The sequence below is a fragment of the Lutra lutra genome, chromosome 1 (genome assembly GCF_902655055.1).
Source record: "Lutra lutra chromosome 1, mLutLut1.2, whole genome shotgun sequence".
NCBI lineage: Eukaryota > Metazoa > Chordata > Mammalia > Carnivora > Mustelidae > Lutra > Lutra lutra.
The window spans coordinates 186,424,125-186,445,331 of record NC_062278.1 but is presented as its reverse complement, the minus strand read 5'-3'; the positions used below and the strand labels follow the sequence as shown (position 1 = coordinate 186,445,331).

At 42.9% G+C, this 21,207-nt stretch overlaps 1 protein-coding gene and 1 long non-coding RNA gene across 8 annotated transcripts in view; one reads left to right on the top strand and one right to left on the bottom strand.

Moving 5' to 3' along the window:
- Positions 1 to 21,207, bottom strand: part of FRMD4B (FERM domain containing 4B) — a 332,329-nt gene that overhangs the window by 116,781 nt on the left and 194,341 nt on the right. For 6 of the 7 annotated variants that reach the window (XM_047747015.1, XM_047747034.1, XM_047746993.1 and 3 more), the window contains 2 exons: positions 3,694 to 3,759; positions 1,646 to 1,740 (listed from right to left, as the gene is read on the bottom strand). In XM_047747015.1, the coding sequence (XP_047602971.1) occupies positions 1,646 to 1,740; positions 3,694 to 3,759 (161 nt within the window). Of the gene's footprint in view, positions 1 to 1,645; positions 1,741 to 3,693; positions 3,760 to 10,696; positions 10,797 to 21,207 lie in introns of those variants that run through there. The other variant, XM_047747024.1, reaches the window with a different exon arrangement.
- Positions 18,190 to 19,325, top strand: LOC125109941 (uncharacterized). The gene is made up of 2 exons (XR_007130379.1): positions 18,190 to 18,386; positions 18,895 to 19,325. It is a non-coding gene; the product is annotated as an uncharacterized LOC125109941 (long non-coding RNA).

Here is a 21,207-nt window from a genome sequence, read left to right as displayed (position 1 = left end):
TAAATTACTATTCATGCTTTTCGCTTCTATTCTATGTGACCTCTCTAAACCACAGTGTTTCAACCAGATAGCTTAGCCATTATGTGTTTTAGGCTTCATATATTGTTTGTAATTATTGCATGTACAATCACTTTCAACCTGTGTGTGTGTGTGTGTGTGTGTGTGTGTGTGTGTGTAATCACTAATTGACATGAACATTTACATGAACTAGCCTTGTCTTTCCAGCTAAGAGTATGTGGTCAATGGATGTCTGCACTTCCTATTTCCTCCAGCAGAGGACTGATCATAAAGGGTCTCAAATAGCTGTTGGGTAAACTGATAATTTTGTGAATCAGAGTGAGGCGGGCAATGTCTAAGTGTATTTTTTTTGTCCAGTGTACTTCTGATTCAGGAAGCATCCTGGGTCTGGGATCAGAGTTTTCAGGTTTTTCTGTCTCCTGACAAGTGGTTTTCCCCAGCCCATGGGTGCGTGTGTGTGTGTGTGTGTGTGTGTGTATGTGTGTGTGTGGCTAGGCTTGTGGCCCACCCAGGCTGAAAATAATCAGAAGCAAGGTGTTAAAAAAAAATTAACCCCATCTTGAAATTATTTTCTGCCTGGTTAAATTAAAGAACTGAAAAAAAAAAAATTTACACTGGGAGAGTTCCAGAAAGAATGCTGGGTAGTTGGCCAATATATTTTGTATGTCTGGAATGCATTTGCTTGAATTTTAATATTTGAAGAACTCTTTGGATATTATCCCCACAAAGAGGAAGAATTCCTCTGATAATCTATCAGGTTGCAAATAACTTAGGCAAATGGGACTGTCAGAACACACACATACACACACACACACACACACACACACACAGAAAAGAACTGGTAAGACCAAAACATTTTTTTACATGGAGATTTAACTTCTTATGAGTCTATTATTATACACATGCTTCATTTCAGAAAGCATTTATATCATTGATAAATATATGCTTTGTCCAAGTTAGCATAAAAAATATAAGTAGAAGAAGAAAAAGATTGTAAAGAGGTAACATAAAATGACGTAGGGGGAAGTGAAAAAGGTCATTTAAAAAATGTTTTTAAAAAATTTTTTATTATTTTTTTAAAGATTTTTATTTATTTATTTGACAGACAGAGATCACAAGTAGGCAGAGAGGCAGGCAGAGAGAGGAAGGGAAGCAGGCTCCCTGCTGAGCAGAGAGCCCGATGCGGGGCTCTATCCCAGGACCCCGGGATCAAAAAAGGTCATTTTTAGTTAAAAGTAGAAACACATTTTTCAGGTGAGCCATACATTTGCCTTTAAACTTTCTTGCCATCAACACCCAAAACATTAATTCTCGTTGCAGTATATGAGTGAATAATGACCACACATACATAACTACAGTATAAAAACTGTGCAGATAGATTCCCAAGAATAGCAACTCATTATAACAAATTTCTGAAACATTAAGATAATATTTTGGTGCTTAAAAATGATCAGTATTCCCTTTCTTCTCCCTTTGCAATAGTCCTAGGAGAGAAGTCTCAATCTTTAACTAAGCAGGACATATTCTAATTCTTGGAGCATTTCTGCCCTTTTCTGCTGATTGTGAATGACAGGGAGCAGGTCATGCCCGTGAAAGGTAAACAAATGAAAATGATTAAAACACTCACGTGTCATCTGTAAATGTTATTCCAAAGTACTCCTTTTCTTTCAGGTTGAAATGTGAAGCCACGAGGTCCAACAATTCTCTTGATAAAAGTTTGGGCTGTTAAAATAAAAGGATGATCAGAAGCTACAACCCTTCTCTGCCCCCAATAGTTTGGAGAAGTTTTTTTGCTTGTTTTAAAAAATTTTTTAAAGATTTTATTTATTTATTTGACAGAGAGAGAGAGAGAGAGTGAGCACAAGCAGGGGGAGTGGCAGGCAGAGGAAGAAGCAGGCTTCCCTACTGAGCAGGGAGCCCGATGGGGAACTCGATCCCAGGACCCTGAGTTCATGACCTGAGCTAAAGGCAGACGCTTAACTGACTGAGCCTCCTGGGTGCCCCTGCTGGTTTGTTTTTAATCACAACCCCCCCCTTTTGCTATTTATGTTAATCAACTACACATTTTCCGAGAGATTGGGAAGGGGAAGAAATTGTAACAGGAACCTCAATGAGATCATTGTTTTCATGTATTTTGCAATTCAGTCCAGTACCTTACTTTGTCCTCTAGGGAATAGTATGTTTATTAACTTGATGATACTTTGGAAAAATACTCTTTTATATATAGTGTGATGTTAGTGACCAAGTCAAAGAATATCAAACACCTCACCGTCTGGACTGTAGGAATAACTTTGCTTCGTGAGGGCCAGCTGAAGACGCTGAAGACCCAGGGTTGTGCGGTCACAGATAAAACTACTACGCTACTCCTGGTTCCCATTTACTGCACTGAACTCCTTCTATCTATTGTCTCATTTCATCCTTACAAGGAGCCTATGAGATAGGGGGTTCTTATTGCCATTTTAGAAATGAGGGGACCAAAGTCAAGAGAAACAAACACCTGACTTGATGTTCCGGTCAATGAGGGCAGGGAATTGAACCCAGTTCCTTCTGATTCCAAAGCCTGAGCCTTTCATTTCTCTCTAGAGCGGGAGTGATTTTACTCATTGTACTGATGATCATCACCAGTCTTTACTAAGCACTTATTTAGAAGAAGGATGTAATCTATAAGCTTTTGAGAAGCACTGGACATGGTGTCAAGGAGCATGGTTTGGAATCAGAGGAAACATCCAGAGTGAGGGTGGAGACCTGATTTGGAGGAACTCAGAAGAAAAGGGGGATACGCAGGACGGCACATGCATGGGCTTTTTTTTGAACTTAGAGCCAAACAACTCAGGGCTCATTATGGTGTTTTGAGAGTTGGATATTTGCTGTTGGGGAAGAAAGATGGTCATAATTAAAAAAAAAAAAAAAGAAGAAGAAGAAGAAGAAAGAAATAGACAGAAATCTAGATTAAGAGGTCTATTCTGGTGAAACAGTATTGACTACTGTTTTCATTCTAACTGAAGCCTAAGCATTGTGGGTGAGAAAGGAGCTTCTGAAGAGTTTAGGTTTGGTCAAAGGAGAGAGTTTTAGCTGTAGCTACAGTTTTGACTCTCAGAGGGGGTTTTCACAATTTTTTAAGGCCCTTGGTCCACAGTGTGGGGTAAATAAAGAGAGAAGGATCAACAATTAAAATACCACCACTCATATACTCCACGTATTTTACAAAAGGATTTCATTCACATATAACGTCTACCTTGATTTTAGCCATAATACTATGAGGAAAACTAAGCCTTCTCTATCTCTGTTCACAGATGATGATACTGGGTATTTAGCTTGGATAAAGTCATGTAGCAAGAAGGTGGCAGCATGCAGATTTGCAGCACACAATAATCTTTTCAGGGAAACATGATGGCGTCCAGCTTACCAACAAGAGGTTCAGAGAAGTTGTCACTTCCTGGGGGTCACACAGCTACTGAGTGTCAGAGCTGAGGTTGGAACCCAAGGGTCTCAAATTCCTGTCACCAGACCATAACTACTCTTACATGTTGACCAAGTTGTCTGACTTTGAAGCTCTTCCTTTGCCCCTCAAATGATCCCTAGTCATTGGCAGAAATAAGCGAGTTAGCCTGACGACGGGCCACGAGGCTCACAGAGAGAACCAGTACAGGCTGTCTCTCTGTGAGCAACACCTACCTGAACCAGCAGCTCCAGTCTCCGGTCATCCAGGAGGTGCACCTGGCAGTGCCTGCCTTCTGTCATCTGTGGAGACAAGACAGCAAGGGCGGCATCAGGGCTGGTGCTGGCAAGCAGACCCTTGAACTTGATTCATAATTTAGTTTACATGTGATGTCCTCCACCTAAAAATGGCTTCAGTTGAGTTACTCAACAGCCTTGATCCTAAATAGGACTTACTGTTTGGCGTTAGCTCTTGAATTCATCAATAGATGAATTAATTTCTTCTTATATTTAAAAGAAGAAAAAAATGAAAAGTAAAGACAAATCACTATGTTGAAAAATTTATGCCCATAACAGTGCACACAAGATTATACTATGAAAAGCTGGTTTCCTTCCCAGAGGAAACGACTATATTTTTCATTGAATCAATATTGGATTTTTCAAATGAAATTGCCTATATTCATTGATATATTTTAATAAATATAATAAATGCACAATTATAAAGGAAAATCTATGACATTAGAGTTAAAATGGAAAGTTTCCATCTTTGAAATTTTGTCCTTTTTTTTTTTTTTTAAGATTTTATTTATTTATCTGGCAGAGAGAGATCACAAGTAGGCAGAGAGGCATGTGGGGTGGGGGGGGGGAAGCAGGCTCCCTGCTGAACAGAGAGCCTGGACGCAGAGCTTGACCCCAGGACCCTGAGATCATGACCTGAGCCGAAAGCAGAGGGTTTAACACATGGAGTCACCTAGGTGCCCCAATTTCTGTCCTCTTTATAGCATGTCACTACTGTAATTTAGAACAGTTAAGACCCATAGTTAAGAACAGCATATGTCAGTATAAATTTCCAATTATATTTACGTTTTTACCACTATAACTGCAACTCTGGGAAATAGTCTCTATAAGATACTTCTTTATTTACTTATTTTTTATTTGATTTCATTTTATTTTTTAAGTGAGATCCACGCCCAACGTGGGGCTTGAACTCATGACTCTGAGATTAAGAGTCACATGCTCTATGGACAGAGCCAGGTAGCTCCCTCCCCCTGTAAAATATTTAAACAATGCACAGAATACAAAGAGCCCCCTTAATTAACTCATGTTCTAAATAATTTTATCTGCAGAAATCACCACTCAGTTTGAGGAGAATCAGCGCAGACTGTTTTAACATGTATGTTCAAATATATACATGTATGTATTTTCAAAAATTTCATGTTAAATGGTTTGCTTTGCAATGTTATTATATTGGACATATTGTTTTGTAAATGAAGCAAGTATTGTTAATATTTGTGTGTGTGTTTGTGTGTATATAACTATCCATAAATTTTATATATGACTCTGTGTGTACTGTGATTCTATATGTATACAGAAACACACATACATGATATATGTTCTTATATATTTGTATTATTATTAGATTATATATTATTATACATAATATTGCACATATTTATATATATATATATTTTTTCAACTCAAGTGGAACTAGGCTCTTTTTTGGTGATCTTTCCAGTGTCAACACATAGAGACCAACTCTACTCTTTTTAAAGGTTCTATAGTAACAAGTGGACATGTAATAATTTAATGAGTCTCCTGCTGAGACACACTCAGATGTCCTTCAGTCCTTTGCTATTCTAAGCAATGTCATGGTGAACAATGTCTACCCAACTTTGCCCATGGATGAGGAAATTCTGCATCACTTTGAAAAAGGATGGGCAGCATTTTCTCTCTCAGCTGTTGTACCAAACTATAAGACCCGGAAACTCAGATTACATATAAACCCAATTTAAAGAGAAAATCACTCCATTACGAAGCACCAGCTATAGACTTCCCATTGTTCCAGGTGTTTTATACATATCATCTCTGAGCTGCAGTCACCCTGCGGATTGCTGTGACCTTCTCCAATTTAACAGATGGGGAAATTGAGGCTCAGAGTGGGGTAAGCGATGGTTTTTCTATATGAAAAATACTAAGTATTGCATTTACATTTTTGACTAAACTCTGCTCTAAAAGTCTGAAAACTAGCTTGGTTGTTTAGATCACGGTATTATGGAGACATGGTCCATAGAAACCACTGAAGTGGTGTGGAGAAGTGAGTGGGCAAGCTTTTACTTTGTTCCATGGCCCCTGATTATGTTAACTCAGCAAAGTACACACTTTTGGTGGCGAGGAGAAAGGGAACAAATATTTGTTTGTTTCAGGTACTAAGCTGGGCACTTTATGTACATTATTTCATTAAAGTGCCACAGAAAATCTATATGACAACATCCCCACTTTACAGACAAGGAAACCGAGGTACAGAATTTAGTAATTTATCCAGAGTTAGCTGAGTAAGAAAAAAGCTAAGTCAAGATTTAAATTAAGGTCTATCTGAATAACAACAAAAAAGTCACATTTTATTCCACTATTCTATTCTACAGGAAGAAAGAAATAAATGTGTCAGTTCAAATCACTGTACTTCTCTTGTAAAACCCACACAAACAAACCCCAAATACGTGTACTATGGTGAGAGAAAATAAAATAATACTCAGGAGACCAATTGACACAACACGAATCCATTAAGGAATATGTCAAAACTCATAAAATATTTCAAGTTACTCTGTTGTTGCATAATCCAAAGGAATTTATTTTCTGATTTTCAAAAAACATCTTTTTTCCTTTCCACTGTACTTTGCTCAGACTTGTCCATTTTCCTTCTGTCAACACCTCATCCTACCCTGAGAATTAAATAGTAGATGCTTTTCTGGTGAGTCTGACCATCTCAGGATAAACACCATGAGAGGTGGCCATATTTGTACAACTTGGTCCTACCCCTTCCGCTTCAGGCTTCAGCTGATTGGACCAGGGAACAGACACCTGACTCAAGCTGAGTCAATCATATCCTCAGTCCAGGGAATCCGGAATTGAGGCTGAGAGGATGGGGCAGCTCTCCACTGCTGTGTGGACAAAAAGGAAAGCCATCTGCAGAGAGAATGAAGGACACAAGCAGCTGGAAAGAGGCAAGAGGAATCATGCAACCTGAAGGGGAAAACTTGAGAGAGTTGCTGTCAGCTTTCCTAATGTCATTCTAGTCACTTGTAGTCACTTCTGCTGCTTTGGGTGAATTATTCCTCTTTCGTTCCATGACACACCCTTGTGTTCTTTTAATAAGTCCTTTTAATAAGACTTTTTTTTTTCTTTCTGAAACTAACTCTAGTTGGATTCTGCTGCTTGCAACTAAAAGCATCTTTCTAAGATACCATATATATATATAAATTTTTATATTTTATATTTTTATAAAAATATATTTTATATATAAAATATAAGACATATTTTTATTTTTATTTTTATATTTATTTTATATAAAATTTTTTTTTTAGAGTGGGGAGGGACAGAGAGAGAAGGAGAGAGAGAATCTCAAGTACATTCTCCACTAAACATGGAGCCCCATGTGGGGTTCAATCCCAGGCCAGCTCATGACCTGAGTTGAAACCAAGAGTCAGATGCTTAATCAACTGAGCCACCCCAGCATCCCAGATACCACAGGTGTCCACATATAAATCAGAACAAAAGGCTACCAAGGAATGGACTCCCCAGATGATACCATTACTATGGTCAAGTCATCTAGCATAATCACAGATGCACAATTCACAAGTACAAAAGCCAGGAGAAAGGCCGACATTTGGTGGGGAGAACTGAACGAACATCTCAGTATGTGAAGTGATAAGAGGCCATACAGGACAAGCTGGAGAAGCACAGTGGAGGTGAACTGAAGGGAAAAAAAAGTTACAGTTTTAAGCCCATGTTGGCACATCTGTGCTCCTTCCTCTGTGGGAGGATGGCTTCTTTGGGAGGCCAGAGTACTGATTTTCTCACTGCTAGTGATAGAAAGGCCTGTCTTTGTCCCTTACTTAAATCAGAGGTTGGAAGGTGGTGGATGTATTTTGTTATGAATAAATTTTTGTTGGTGATATCAGAAATCAGAAGATGCCGCTGAAGAAAAATTGAGACGGAGGGCTTGGGAAACACTGGGCTGCATTTCCTCCATGGCAACACTGGGCCAGGGAAGGCGGGGTACAGAAGCTCCCTCTTTTAGATGAGGTTTGTGGTGTCTGCCTCGCCCAAATTTATTATCTGCCAGGTTCCTGGGAGTCACATCATGAGAATAAGCAAACTCCTATTTAAGTTCACAAAGTACCAGAGAAGAGACAAAACCCATGTCAAAGGCGGGCCTCCTGTGCACCAGGCCCAGTGCATGACACTTGACCTTCATTAATGTCTAGTATTTCAACCTCTAAGCAAGCCTCTGAAAGGGGTATCCGTATTTTATTTGGTTTCATTTTGGGGGGCCTTCCTCAATTTAAGCACCAGGAAACCACCAAGGTCTGGGAAATGATGGCACTTGCACGAATTCTAAGCCAGACTTGGGCTCAAAATCATATTTTATCTCTTGCTAGCTGGGTTAACTTGGAGAAGGTACTTAACCTTTCTGAGCCTCATAAGCAATATCCCGGTAGCTTTTCATCCGACACCCCTGAGAGTGAAATAAACCACTTCCACAAAGCACAGTTATTATCCTCCTTATTTGCCTGAAGCTTAACAAACAGCTAATAAACCTTCCTATAGTCCATTTACCCTACTATTAAAAAAAAACCCAAAAACCAAAAACCAAAAAACAGCTTCCTAATGGGAGGAAGATTACTAACCCATTTTGAAGAAGATAAATGATAGGTAGAGTTAACAAGTCAGTTAACAAGCACATAGCAAAAAAATTCTCCAGAGCTGATGGGGCAGACATAGAAAGAGGGGACCACGAGGGGACCACGAGCTCCTGCGTGGCTTCTGTAAGCCTGGCACCTGGTTTGGCATCTTATTTTTATTTTTTAAAGATTTTGTTTATTTATTTGAGGGAGAGGGTGCGCACGTGCGAGCATGGTGGGGGAACAGAGGTAGAAACAGAGTCCCCATTGAGCAGGGAGACCAAGGCAGGACTCGATCCCCGGACCCCGGGATCATGACCTGGGCTGAAGGCAGACGTTTAACCGACTGAGGCACCCAGATGCCCTGCAGCACCGCCCGCCCCTCCCCCCGTCAGGCATTTTAATGACAACACCGATAATACCACTAACAGGTCCTCTCTGTATTCCAGGCCCTGCACTCAGCACTTTTCATGTATTCACATATCTAACCCTCATGATACCCACAAGAAGTAGGCAGTCTCCTCTCCCCATATTACAGGTGAATGAGGTTAGAGAGATTGTACATAACAAGATTTATAAATGGCAGAACTGGACTCGAACCCAAGCTCTTAACCCAAGCTGTACACCTGCTATTCCCTACGCCCTATGGTGACAAATTGTGGGAGGGCCTTCCCATGCAGCCCATTTTCAATGGATTGGGTGGGTGGGGAGAAAGAGTGAAAACAAAACATTTGAAAGCAGGCATGAAAAATCATGTCAGCTGACTAGGGGTAGTTAGAATTTAGAACCTGTACATAGAAAGAGACTTAGGGGGCACCTGGGTGGCTCAGTGGGTTAAAGCCTCTGCCTTCGGCTCAGGTTATGATCCCAGGCTCCTGGGATCGAGCCCCGCATCGGGCTCTCTGTTCAGCCGCGAGCCTGCTTCCTCCTCTCTCTCTGCCTGCCTCTCTGCCTACTTGCGATCTCTGTCTGTCGCATAAATAAATAAAATCTTAAAAAAAAAAAAAGAAAGATCCTTAGAAGGCATTTAATAACCACCGCTTACTTGGGATATGGGGCAATGAAGGAATGGACGTGTGCATTGCCACTCAGCTAGTTAAGGCGAGACCTGGGATTAAGACTCAGGGTTCTGACTTCCAGGCTGGAGCACAAGTGCTCTGCACAAGGTCACTTGGCAAAGAGATACCATCTTATTCACATGCTGCTGTTTGCAACAGGCTGATTTTTTTTAATTAAAAAAAAATACTGTAACAACAAAAGGGGGAAAAAACTCAGGCATTTTTAATTTAATTTAAAACATGACTCCCACTCATGCTTTCTCTTCTAATTTCAACAACAGGAGTTATATTTGAAGGGAACTATTCATGGATGACAATGATTATATCTATAAATACAGAATTCTCTTAAAATATAACAGAAACAACAAATTTTATTAAAGCATGTTCAATGTATTGAATATGTAGCAATTCATTTAATGCCATGAGGTAAACAGCTTTATCATCTTCACTTTCCACTGAGGAAACCAAAGCACAGAGAGGCCAAGTAACATGCCCAAGGTCACACAGCTAGTAAGACGTAGAGCTGGGATTCCAGCTTCTAGGAGCTGGCAGATTAGCTCCTGAATCTGTGTTCTTCACTACCTCATTACAAAGTGTCTTCTCTCTCTCTCTCCTCTCTCTCTTTTGATTAACAAATTGCCTTAAGATTTAAGAGTCCATACTTTCTTCTTCTTCTTTTTTTTTTTTAAAGATTTTATTTATTTATTTGATAGAAGACACAGCGAGAGAGGGAACACAGCAGGGGGAGTGGGAGATCGAGAAGCAGGCTTCCCGCGGAGCAGGGAGCCCGATGTGGGGCTTGATCCCAAGACTCTGGGATCATGACCTGAGCTGAAGGCAGATGCTTAACAACTGAGCCACCCACGTGCCCCGAGTCTGTACTTTCTTATGAGCTCTTCAGTCCCCGAATGCCAGACAGAAACTAATTTGCCAAGTTAGGCCACAACACTTCATTTAAGAAGTCTCAAAGGAAGTACATGTTTCTTTTCATAAGCAAACACAGGACAGTGGGCCATACTCTTTCTCCAGTCTGTGTGAAATGATGTAACACAGACAGAACCACTCAAATCCCACAGAGACTGTCCGAACAGTCTCAGGTGTGACCCGTCCCCCGGGGCAGCAACGCCTCAAACGGAACAGAAAACACATTTTAAAAAATCATCTCTTTGTAAAGTTTCGCTTTACCCCAACCAAACCTGAATCCCTTCCTGCCACCTCCTCCTCCATTTAACCCCAGGGACACAGAGGTTAACACTGTGCAGGTCGGATTAAAACTCCCACCTCAGTCTGTGGCTGCCCTGCGTTTCCTTCCCTGCTGGCAGAGTGGGTCCTCAGACACTAAGCACTGGGTGCTGGTGGAAGGACCTTGTCCATCTGGTCACTGGTCAAATGCGGAAGGGCAGAGTTGGAAGTGAGAATCGGCCACAGGCCAGACCTCTGGCTTCATGGAGCATCCTGACGTGTAACCCACAGCGGGGTTCAAGTCTGTGCGAAAACACCCCACCCCAGACACCCAATCCCACTACCCGATTTGGGAGAGGAGAGAAGAGGCCGACTTGAAGAAACCCAAAGGCAAGTCCACATAGGGCAGTGTGGGACCATTCATAATGACCAGGGTCAGCTTAAAAAGCAACAGGAAATAACAACTACAGAAAAAGACCAGAACCTCAGCGTTCTTTGGTTTTGTTTTAGTAGTTCTTTGGAACAAGGAAATATGAAAGCTTGGCAAAGGAAGCAGCAGGCTGCTTTTTTTTTTTTTTTTTCCCTTTCCTTTCTTCTCTCTTGTTCCCTTTTGACCTTTTCTGAAAGCCTAGCATGAGAGGGCCTGCCTCATCAAAATGACTCCTTAGGATTTTTTTGTGGGGTAGCCCATCCAGAGTCTAATTCCCATCATCCCTTGCCGGGATGTGTGCAAAACCAGCTCTCTAACCGGGCTTCAAGCTTTTGAGTCCCCTGAGGATCCAATCTCCATGTGGCTGTGTGAGCAGTATCTCTAAAATACAGATGAAATCCCTTCACTTTCCTTCTTAAAATTGCCAAACAGCTTCTCATGCGAACCTCAGGAAAATCTAACTCCTTCCCTTGCCAAGGGTGTCCACGTAACCCTCTCTAATTTTAATTCCAACCCATCTGCCTTGGCTTTAACACACCAGCCACATGGGCCCTCCCTTTGTTCCTCAAAATAAAAGCTTGTTCTTCCTTTGAAATTTTGCACATGCTGTTCCCTCTGGAATGCCATTTCCCCAGGTCATTGCTTGATTGGGTGCTTTTACATCTTTCAGATCCTAAATTAAATGTCACTGTTTCCAAGAGGCCTGTCCTCAAAATACAGTGGAGACTGGGTACTCTCTCTCGTCATGCTGCTTTATTTTCTTCATTGCTAATATTTCTTTGTTTGTTCGTTTTGTTTTTGTTTATATCAGTCTCTCCCTTTCACCATCAGTATGTAGATTTCATGACAGAGACCTTGACTGATTTGTTCACCACTGTATTCCCCAGGGCCTAGAACAGGGCCTGGCACAGGGTAAGACTGGGTGTGGTAAGTAAGAATCTGCTGAGGGAAGGACAGTCTTAACTGCTCAGAACCTAGAAACAGTCAACAATGAAATACATTCACTAATGATTTCCATTTATACAGCATAAGTAAGGTAAAGTGAGGATGTTCCAAAACACTTCCTGAGCCTTGGTCCTGACAGGCTCCTACACAGCAAACAAGCTTTCCACCCTGAGAACAAGGTGTGTTATTAGACTCCTCATCAGATGAGAGATTCTAGAGGAACTGGAGAGAGGTAGAAGGGCGTATCTAGGACGTTCTTACTTTGGGATCTATTGAGTGGATGGAGTTTTATATTTCGCCCAAATGATGTCAACCCCGGCTGAATAGGGCTCCTTTATATCATCTCTGGGTGTTAACTGAATATGAGCTATTGATACTCCCGTTCAGAGCATGGCCTAGACTGACACAGATGTCTCCACACGGAGTCAGCTGTGGTTTTCCCTCGAGTTGTTCCAAGATGGTGCCTACCCTCCCAAAGCGCTGTCTTTGGGAGCCTCTCTTTCCCGTTATCAGTGAACGATTCTCCTAGCTTCTATAACCGCTGGATGTCACATAGTCCCCAGGCAGTACCTTTTCTCACGCTACGTATATCCCTACGAGGTAAGAAGTGTTGGAAGAAGTGTTACTCTTTAGATTTGGTGGATGACGAAACTGAAGTGTCAAGAGGTTAGGTCACTTGTCATAGGTCGTGTTGCTATGACCTGGGCTGAACTCTCAGGTTCCATTAGCTGCACAAAAGTAGGCCACTTGTGTGTCTCTCTCAGGTTCACTGGGCGTGGAGGACAAAGAAGAGACAGTGGAAGAGAGAGGCAGGTGGCATAAAAGAAGGACAGGAAGAAAGGAAAATGTGCTGGTGCAGGAGAATGAGAAAGAAGGGGAGAATTCCATTTCCCAAAGACTGAATTGAGTAACTTGAGTAATCTGACTTAGGGAAAAAAAAGTTAACAATAATTAATGGCCAGTGACTGTGTGCCTGACGCTATTCCAAGCCCTTTCTTTTATTTATATGGGCTGTTTAATTTTTTTAAAAAGATTTTATTTACTTATTCGAGAGAGTGAGGGAGTGAGCAAGAGAGAACATGAGTGGGAGGAGGGGTAGTGGGAGAGGGAGAAACAGACTCCCCGCTGAGCAGGGAGCCCAATGCAGGACTCAATCCCAGGACCCTGGGATCATGACCCGAGCCGAAGGCAGATGCTTAACTGACTGAGCCACCCAGGTGCCCCTACATAGGCTGTTTAAATTCATTTTCTATTACTTTACATTATTTTATTTTTATTCTTTTTGTAGTCTCTACTCCTAACGTGGGGCTCGATCTCATCACCCAGAGATCAAGAGTCACACACTCCACCAACAGAGCATGGATGCCCCTAAATTCATTTTCATAACAAGCCTGTGAGGCGGATTCCCACAGTAGCTCCATTCTGTGGACGAGAAGTCGAGGTTCAGAGAAGGTAAACGGCGGACTCCACTCTGCAAAGCCATGGAGCGAGGAGGAGACACCAAAGAGTGGAAACACAGACACTGTGACTTCTGAGTCTGTGCCTTTCACTGCTGTATTGTCTTCTGTTGTAAAGCATTCCCCGTCAACGAGGTCTGACATAGGCAAACAGCCAGCTTAGGCATTTCCCATATGAGCCTGACCACCAGGTAAGACACTGTTCCGGAAAAGCCTCATCCAGATCCGCAGACCAGAGTTTCTGGGTTCAGGTCCTGGCGTGGCGGCAAGGCCGGGAGAGGAGCAGAGTTTTTGCAACCCCCATTCCTTGGCTACCTCCCGGCGCTGCCCTGAAGAAACATGGGCAGGGGCTAAAAACAACGTCTATACATTTGCTATGGATTTTCCCTGGACAGCGGATTAGAATTAATCCCCACCTCTTGAGCTGCTGGCTGTCATGCTTATGTGGACACTCTGGATGCTGGATGACATTGATCTGGTATGTGGCCTTCTGGATAGGAGTCTACAATAGTATGGGCTTAAGATGCAATCTGGAACACAGTGCAATGAACTCAGCATGGGAAAGCTCTGAAACACGTTTTCACTCACTTGGTCAACCAGGATTCGCCGAGCACTTTCCAAATGCAAGCCCTGCTCTGGGTAGTAACATACATCGGCAAGGCTTGCTATGAGCCGGGTATCTCGGCTTTGGTACCAGGATGTGTGGCTGATACCTCCTTGCTGTTCACTGTCGGATGCTTAGCAGCCGCCCTAACCTCTCCCTACAAGATACCCCTAACAGCTCCCTCCTGCTTGTGACAACCACGCGGGTCTCCAGACATTGCCCAGTGTCTCTTGGACAAAATTGTCTCGGGATGAGAACAACTGCTCTAGAGGTAAGGAGAAGAAAATAAATGACTAACAATGAAATAGTCTCAGACAATCATGAAGGCTCTGAAAACCTCCACTGGCGATGGACTTGAATTCTGAGCCCCTGCGAAACTCATGTCTTGCCCAGGAGGTGTGAGAAATTAGGAAATTGATAGAACTTCTTCTGGCCTATTGCTCTGGAGAAGGGGCTCCCAATACAGATGGGAGGGATAACCGTGTTTTCTGGATGTTAGCATTCAAGTGCGAGCTCCTTTCTGGCAGAAGCTGGAAAAAAAGCAAACAAGAAAGGCTGACCCGCGGATAGCCACTCCTGCAGCTCGGGCAACAACCTGGCCGGGAATTTCGGTCAGCTTTGGCAGACACTCCCTGGGGAGGACATTCTCATAAAAGATGATTGCTTATCAGATTATAGCCTGATCTCTTAAAGCCAGGGAAAAGGAAGGGCAGGTTTCAAAGGAAGAAAGAGAAGAAGAAAAGAAGCAAAACTCCTTTTTAAGTCTGGAGCTGAAGGCCAGTGGGAGACACCAATTCAGTGCCAAGGGGTGTGCCAAGATTTAGATTTAGTGCCAAGATTTAGAATCAGGAGACCTGGGGGGGGGGGGCCCTGGGTGTCTCAGTCAGTTAAGTGTTCAACTCTTGGTTTCGGCTCAGGTCGTGATCTCAGAGTCATGAGATTGAGCCCTCGTTTGGCTCTACGCTTAGCACAGGCCATTTGAAGATTCTTCCTCCTTCTTTCTCTTCCCCTTCCTCTCTCTCTCTAAAATAAATAAATAAAATCTAAAAAAAAAAAAAAAAAAAAAAGAATCGGGAGGCCTGGGTTGTGTCCCAGCTCTGCTGTTTAACTAAGAGTTTGGCATTGATTTTGCGGTATCTCTCTAAATCTCAGTTTCTGCCCCTGTGAAATGAGAACACTAAAAATCAATCTTATTTAGCTTCGTTTGTCTCTTGTATTAATATGGATTGAACCTAAAATGTACCTCAAATGTACAGACGATAATCATATCACCAGTCACACATTCTCCTTATTGGTTATAGATCAGGTGTTAGAGTCTGTGCTCCGAGCCTGGCATGCACTGTTAGCTTTTCTCCTACCCTCGTGCACGCAGCACTAGGATCGGTGGAAATGCTCTGGGAGCTGCTCAGTGCTATTATGTTAATTGTCCGTGGTGCTTTTAAGTTGGTTAAATGATTATTCTTCTCAAGGAAAAAGTTCTCCTGGATTATTAAGAGGAAAAGTTGTCACATTTGAGTTGAAAATAGATCTACCTGGGGCGCCTGGGTGGCTCAGTGGGTTAAGCCTCTGGTCATGATCTCAGGTCATGGTCTCAGGGTCCTGGGATTGAGCTCCGCATCAGGCTCTCTGCTCGGCAGGGAGCCTGCTTCCCCCCTCTTCTCTCTGCCTGCCTCTCTGCCTATTTGTGATTTTGCTTGTCAAATAAATAAATAAAAACTTAAAAAAAATTGCTCTACCCGTTAAACCCTGGTCAGAGTGGTCAACCCAAGAGATGAGGATTAAAGCTGTTCCGATTTCTCCGTGATAATCAACAGACTAACTCAAAACTGCCATTTTTAACTGCGCTGTATGCCCAGCTGGGGAAATGCTTATAAATTCTTTGTCCTTCTCTGATTGCGACCAGGTTGGGCTGGCTACTTATGTTCTCCGCAGCATGAAGTAGAATTAAATACGCTGACCTGCTCTGTGTCATGTGCTTTGACCTACATCTTATCTACTTTATCTACAGAATTCTTTTTTTTTTTTTAAGATTTTATTTATTTATTTGACACAGAGAGAGAGCATGTGCATGAGCAGTAGGGAGACGCAGAGAGAGAGGGAGAGGCAGAAACAGGCTCTCCACTAAGCAGGGAGCCTGATGTCGGACTCGATCCCAGGACCCTGGGATCATGACTGAGCCGAAGGCAGATGCTTAATGACAGAGCCACCCAGGCGCCCCTCAAATGTTTATTTTCAAAAAACCATGCAGGATATATCTGCCATTCTTTTCCAGAAAGAAACATCCTCCTTGCTTAAAACCAGTTGTTAGGCTGTATTTTTAGACGTCAGGGTACAGTATCAAGTCAAAAAAGAAAAAAAAATGGGAGGACACAGATATTGTAAACAGGAAAAGTCACCAAGTGTAACCAAGAAAAGCCATGAGCACGGCCCCTGGTCTGCGGGGGAGTTCAGTTCTTGTCTGCAGCTCAGGCTGACCAGAAATGAAGCTCTCCCGTCAGCGTGTAGAAAATGGAAATTTTGGCTTTGGTGATTATGCAAGTAGCAGACACCCCTGTGGTTTGGAAACTTTTTGCTTTGCCAACTGTCAGTTTTCTCTTATCCCGTGAAAAACAGCCTGTAGGAATGAGGAAGAGTACTGCGTCTTTCAAAAACTTGAAAGTTAAGACAAGCCCCGCTCGGGTGAAGGGATTTTAAAAATAAACTACCGTCCTTGTAACTGAAAGATATTCTAGGTACTGTTTATTCTCTGTACAGCACATTTGGAAATCTGGGCTGAATGTAAGCCATCCACAGGGCACATAAATCACATATATTGCCCTGGAAACCCAAAACTGAACAGAAATTAATTAGAAAACCAAAATCAACTTTACATTTGTTTCAGGGTACACATTCATTGTCAGAGTTTTCACGTTTCCATTTTTCATTAACGCCTATAAGAAAGTCTCTGATTTATGCTTTTCAAAGTCTCTTTGTTCTTTGTGGTCCAAGTACAAGTAGAGGCTGAAATCAGTCCTTTGGAAGTTTATAAATATTATAAACGGATTGTATTAGGTCCAGAGCCCTAGATGGATTGGTAGAAATGTCACATTTGAGTAGGGAACTTAGAAAAGCATTACCAAACTGTGAAAACGGAAACGTCAAGCACACCGAAGACAATACAGAAAATTTCTTACCCTAAATGTCCAGGACTCATTTTATCATCAGAGAAGAAACACCCCCTTCTCAACCTACAGGTTTCTAATATTTCATGAAGAAACTTTTTGGTCACTTAATGCAGGCAACGTTGATCACATGAAATGACGTCTGTTTTTGAAGCTAACATAAGTGTTGGAGATTAAAATAAAACAAAACAAAAAAACTGGAAGGCCACAGGTCAAGGAGACAAAAGAAATACGAAAAAGGAGCTCCAAATAATTTCTGGGCCAGAATCAGAAAACACAACGAGGGGAAAGGAATCCTTTGAGAGAGAGAATGGTGACTCTCTACATATCCTAAGAGTCTACTGCCCCCTTTTCAAGCTGGTTATGAAGCACAACCCAATATTAAAAATTACAGTATATAAACTGGGCGCCTAGGTGGGTCAGTGGGTTAAAGCCTCTGCCTTCGGCTCGGGTCATGATCTCAGGGTCCTGGGATCGAGCCCCACATCGGGCTCTCTGCTCTATGGGGAGCCTGCTTCCTCCTCTCTCTCTGCCTCTCTGCCTACTTGTGATCTCTCTCTCTGTCAAATAAATAAAATCTTAAAAAAAATCTGAAAATAATGTTATAAAAATTACAGTATATAAACTTATGAATTAAATAATGAAGTAACAAGAATAGAATGAAGAAATAGAATGAAAAAATAATTTAGTAATGAAATAATTACATTAAGATACAGGTAATAAGGCACGTCTGGCTAGGTCAGTTGGTGGAGCAGGTGACTCTTGATCTCGGGGTCATCAGTTCAAGACCCATGTTGGGTCTGGACCTTACGTAAAAAAAAATTACAGGTGCACCTGGCTGGCTCAGTCATTAAGCATCTGCCTTCGGCTCAGATCATGGTCTCAGGGTCCTGGGATCGAGCCCCACATCGGGCTCCCTGCTCAGTGGGAAGCCTGCTTCTCCCTCTCCCTCTGCTGTTCCCCCTGCTGGTATTCCTGCTTTCATGGTCTCTCTCTGTCCAATACATAAATAAAATCTTTTAAAAAAGATTACAGATAATAAACCCTCAAAAGTCATCATTTCCAGTTATTTGGCTATGTTTTACTGTTCTCTTTGCTCTTGAGGTTATTTATGTCTACTGAGTCGGTGTGACAGCAGTGTTCACCTCTTCCCAATCAAGGAGGTTACGGTGGTCACAGGAGATGGGCCAAGGTGAGGGTTTTCACACCACAGAAACTGGCAAGTGCTACCCATTGGTGCCCTTTTCCCCAGAGAGCCGCTGAGGAAAGGTGCGCCAGCACACCCTCTAGAAGTTCGTTGGGAGAGAGAGGGCTCAGAGAAAGGATGAGGTACAGGGCACCATGTCTGGATGCTGAAGCCACCAAGACACCAGGTGAAGACGGGACCGCAGAGTCTTCGGATTCAGACAGAATCGCATCGAGAGCTCAGCCCACTTTTCTAAGACTTACTTGTCATATCCTGACAGAGGGACTCATGATACCTGCCCACAGAGCACCGAGCCTGTCAACATGTTCAATGTCACTTGCTTTTCCGGCTTCTTTTGCCCCTGGAATGCAAGTTTCACTTACTGCTGCCCTCCTAGCTCCTACACCAGTGCCCAGCCCGTCATGGGGCTTACTAAATATGTGTGGAATGAATCAATTTCCCTTTATTTCCATCTGCTGCTCCGCTTCTGAGTTTTCTCTCTCTTTCTGTCAAGGTCTCGATGGCCAATGAGTGACTCCTTTGCCTCTTAACTGCCAGATCCCAACCAGCTGTGTTGCTATCTTGCTATGCTTCTGGAATATCTCAAAGCACTAGAACTCTTCTTCCTGCTGCTGGGGGCCACCGTGACCTTAAAGCACAGGTGAAAGATGGTTCCAGCTTTTTCATTCACAAGCAGAACTGAGCACGTGTCCTTATGCTCTGTCGGCAAGTTCCCCCAACTTGTATAGCTGCTCTGTTTCAATCTCGGTTCCGCTCTGCCTCCTGCAGAACGGACAAGTCTTGTGAGAGGAAATCTCTCTCACCAGCATGCACAGCTGTCGCCAGGGAACCAAATATTTTCCCCTGTGGCCCTGCCTCAGCATTGCTTCTTGGACTTGCTGTTCTGGAATAACCTTTCTGAAGGCGGTGAGGGGCTGGGTCATTTAAAAAAAAAGCATGGGCGCTTCTGGTAAGAGTGGCCTGGATGGTGGTTTCTGCAAACTCACTGGGAAATCATTAAATGCTGGAATTCCTAGAGCCTTTTCAATCACAGTCGGGGCAGTGGGGGGTGATCACACCTGGTGCCAGGAATTGGTTTGGGATCGGCCCTTCAGAATTCAGACGGATATGATGTCTCCGCCTGACTCTGCCTCTTAACTAGCTGGAAACTTCCGGCAAGTCACTTACACTCCCTGGAAATTCTCTGGGAATATTTTTGCCTTGTGCCCTGTAAGCATTCCATAAGAAGCAGCTAGTACTGCGTATTATTCCAGAAGTGTGAAGGTCAAGAGTACAGGCTGTGGAGTCAGACAGACCGGGGTTCAAGCCCCAGCTGGGCTCTTCAGTTCCTGTGTGGCTTTGTTCGGGTTACCTCGCTTTTCTTGAGCCTTGTTTTCCCCATCTGGAAATGGGAATAATAATAGCACCCACTTCCCAGGCCCCGGGGGGCTGGTCACATGAGCCAATATGCATAAAACGCTTTGCAGAGTACATGCAACTTTTAGTGGTATTACTACACCTTTCATTAATAAAGACCAAGCAATTGCTACCCACTCCCTCAGAGTAGATGTCCTCGAAGGCCGTGTTCCAGTGCGAGCAGGTCCTACTGTGCTCTGGTACTCTGTTTCAGAGAAAGGAACAGGTAGCTTGGGCCACCCCAGACTTGGTCTGAATGTTCTTTTTCTCTTTTTTTTTTTTTAAAGAATTCCTTTTTTTTTTTAAAATTAATTAATTTATTTATTTGTCAGAGAGAGAGAGAGAGACCACAAGTAGGCCGAGAGGCAGGCAGAGGCAGAGGGAGAAGCAGGTTCCCTGCTGAGCAAGGAGCCCGATGTGGGACTCGATCCCAGGACGCTGGGATCATGACCTGAGCCGAAGGCAGCCGCTAAACCAACTGAGCCACCCAGGCGTCCCGGTCTGAATGTTCTAATTAGGAGTAATATCACTTTGCCTGTCTAGAGTGCTTTGAATTTTCAAAGTGCCTTCACTTCTCTTTGATTCTTTTAAATATTACATTTATTACATTTTAATGCACCAGAGTGTCATACCCTCCTTTTACAGGTGAGGCCAATGAGGCCCAAGGAAGGCGTCTGACCTCTCTATGGTCGCACAGCTAGACAGAGCTGAGACTTCAGACTGGAGTTCCTGCTTTCTCCTGCCTCAATCTCCTGACCCTTATAAAATATTCAGCCAGAAGTCAAAAATACAAGGCAGGTCCTGCCTGCAATGCTTCCTCTTGTGTATTCCATAGCGGGAAGGCTTCTATTAATGTTAAATTAGAATTGTAAAGAGAACGTAGCTCTTCCCATCCAGGGGTGCTTTGGGGGGTCTGCAGTGCTCCATCAGCGAGGACCTGGTTGCCCCCAGGACTCACACTGCCAGTCCCCAAAGAGTTTTATTAGACTGAAGTCCATGAAAAGAAATGCACTTTTAAAAAATTAGAGAATTTAAAAACAGCCCCGGAGATCAAAGTCCGGGATTTTCTGGCTTGGGAACCATTATTCTAACTACTGACACCTTTTGAGTCCTGGAGGGTTTAAGGCACCGGAACAGGGAAGAGTTTTATCAAAGAGAAGTGATTTATTTAAACAAGAAAAGTGGATCCTGTGGGGCTGGCAGGGATGGAAGGTGGGGAACCTGCAGAAGTCACCCTCAGATTTCCACGAATATTGTGGCTGGGAATTAGGAGTATTTGTAGAACGAAATTATATAAAATTATATAAATGGCCATCATAATGCCATTCTTTCTATGTTGCAGCTAATTGACATTCTGCTTAAATTCATTAAATTGACCACCTACTCAAATTCACACGTGTCTCCTTCCTCT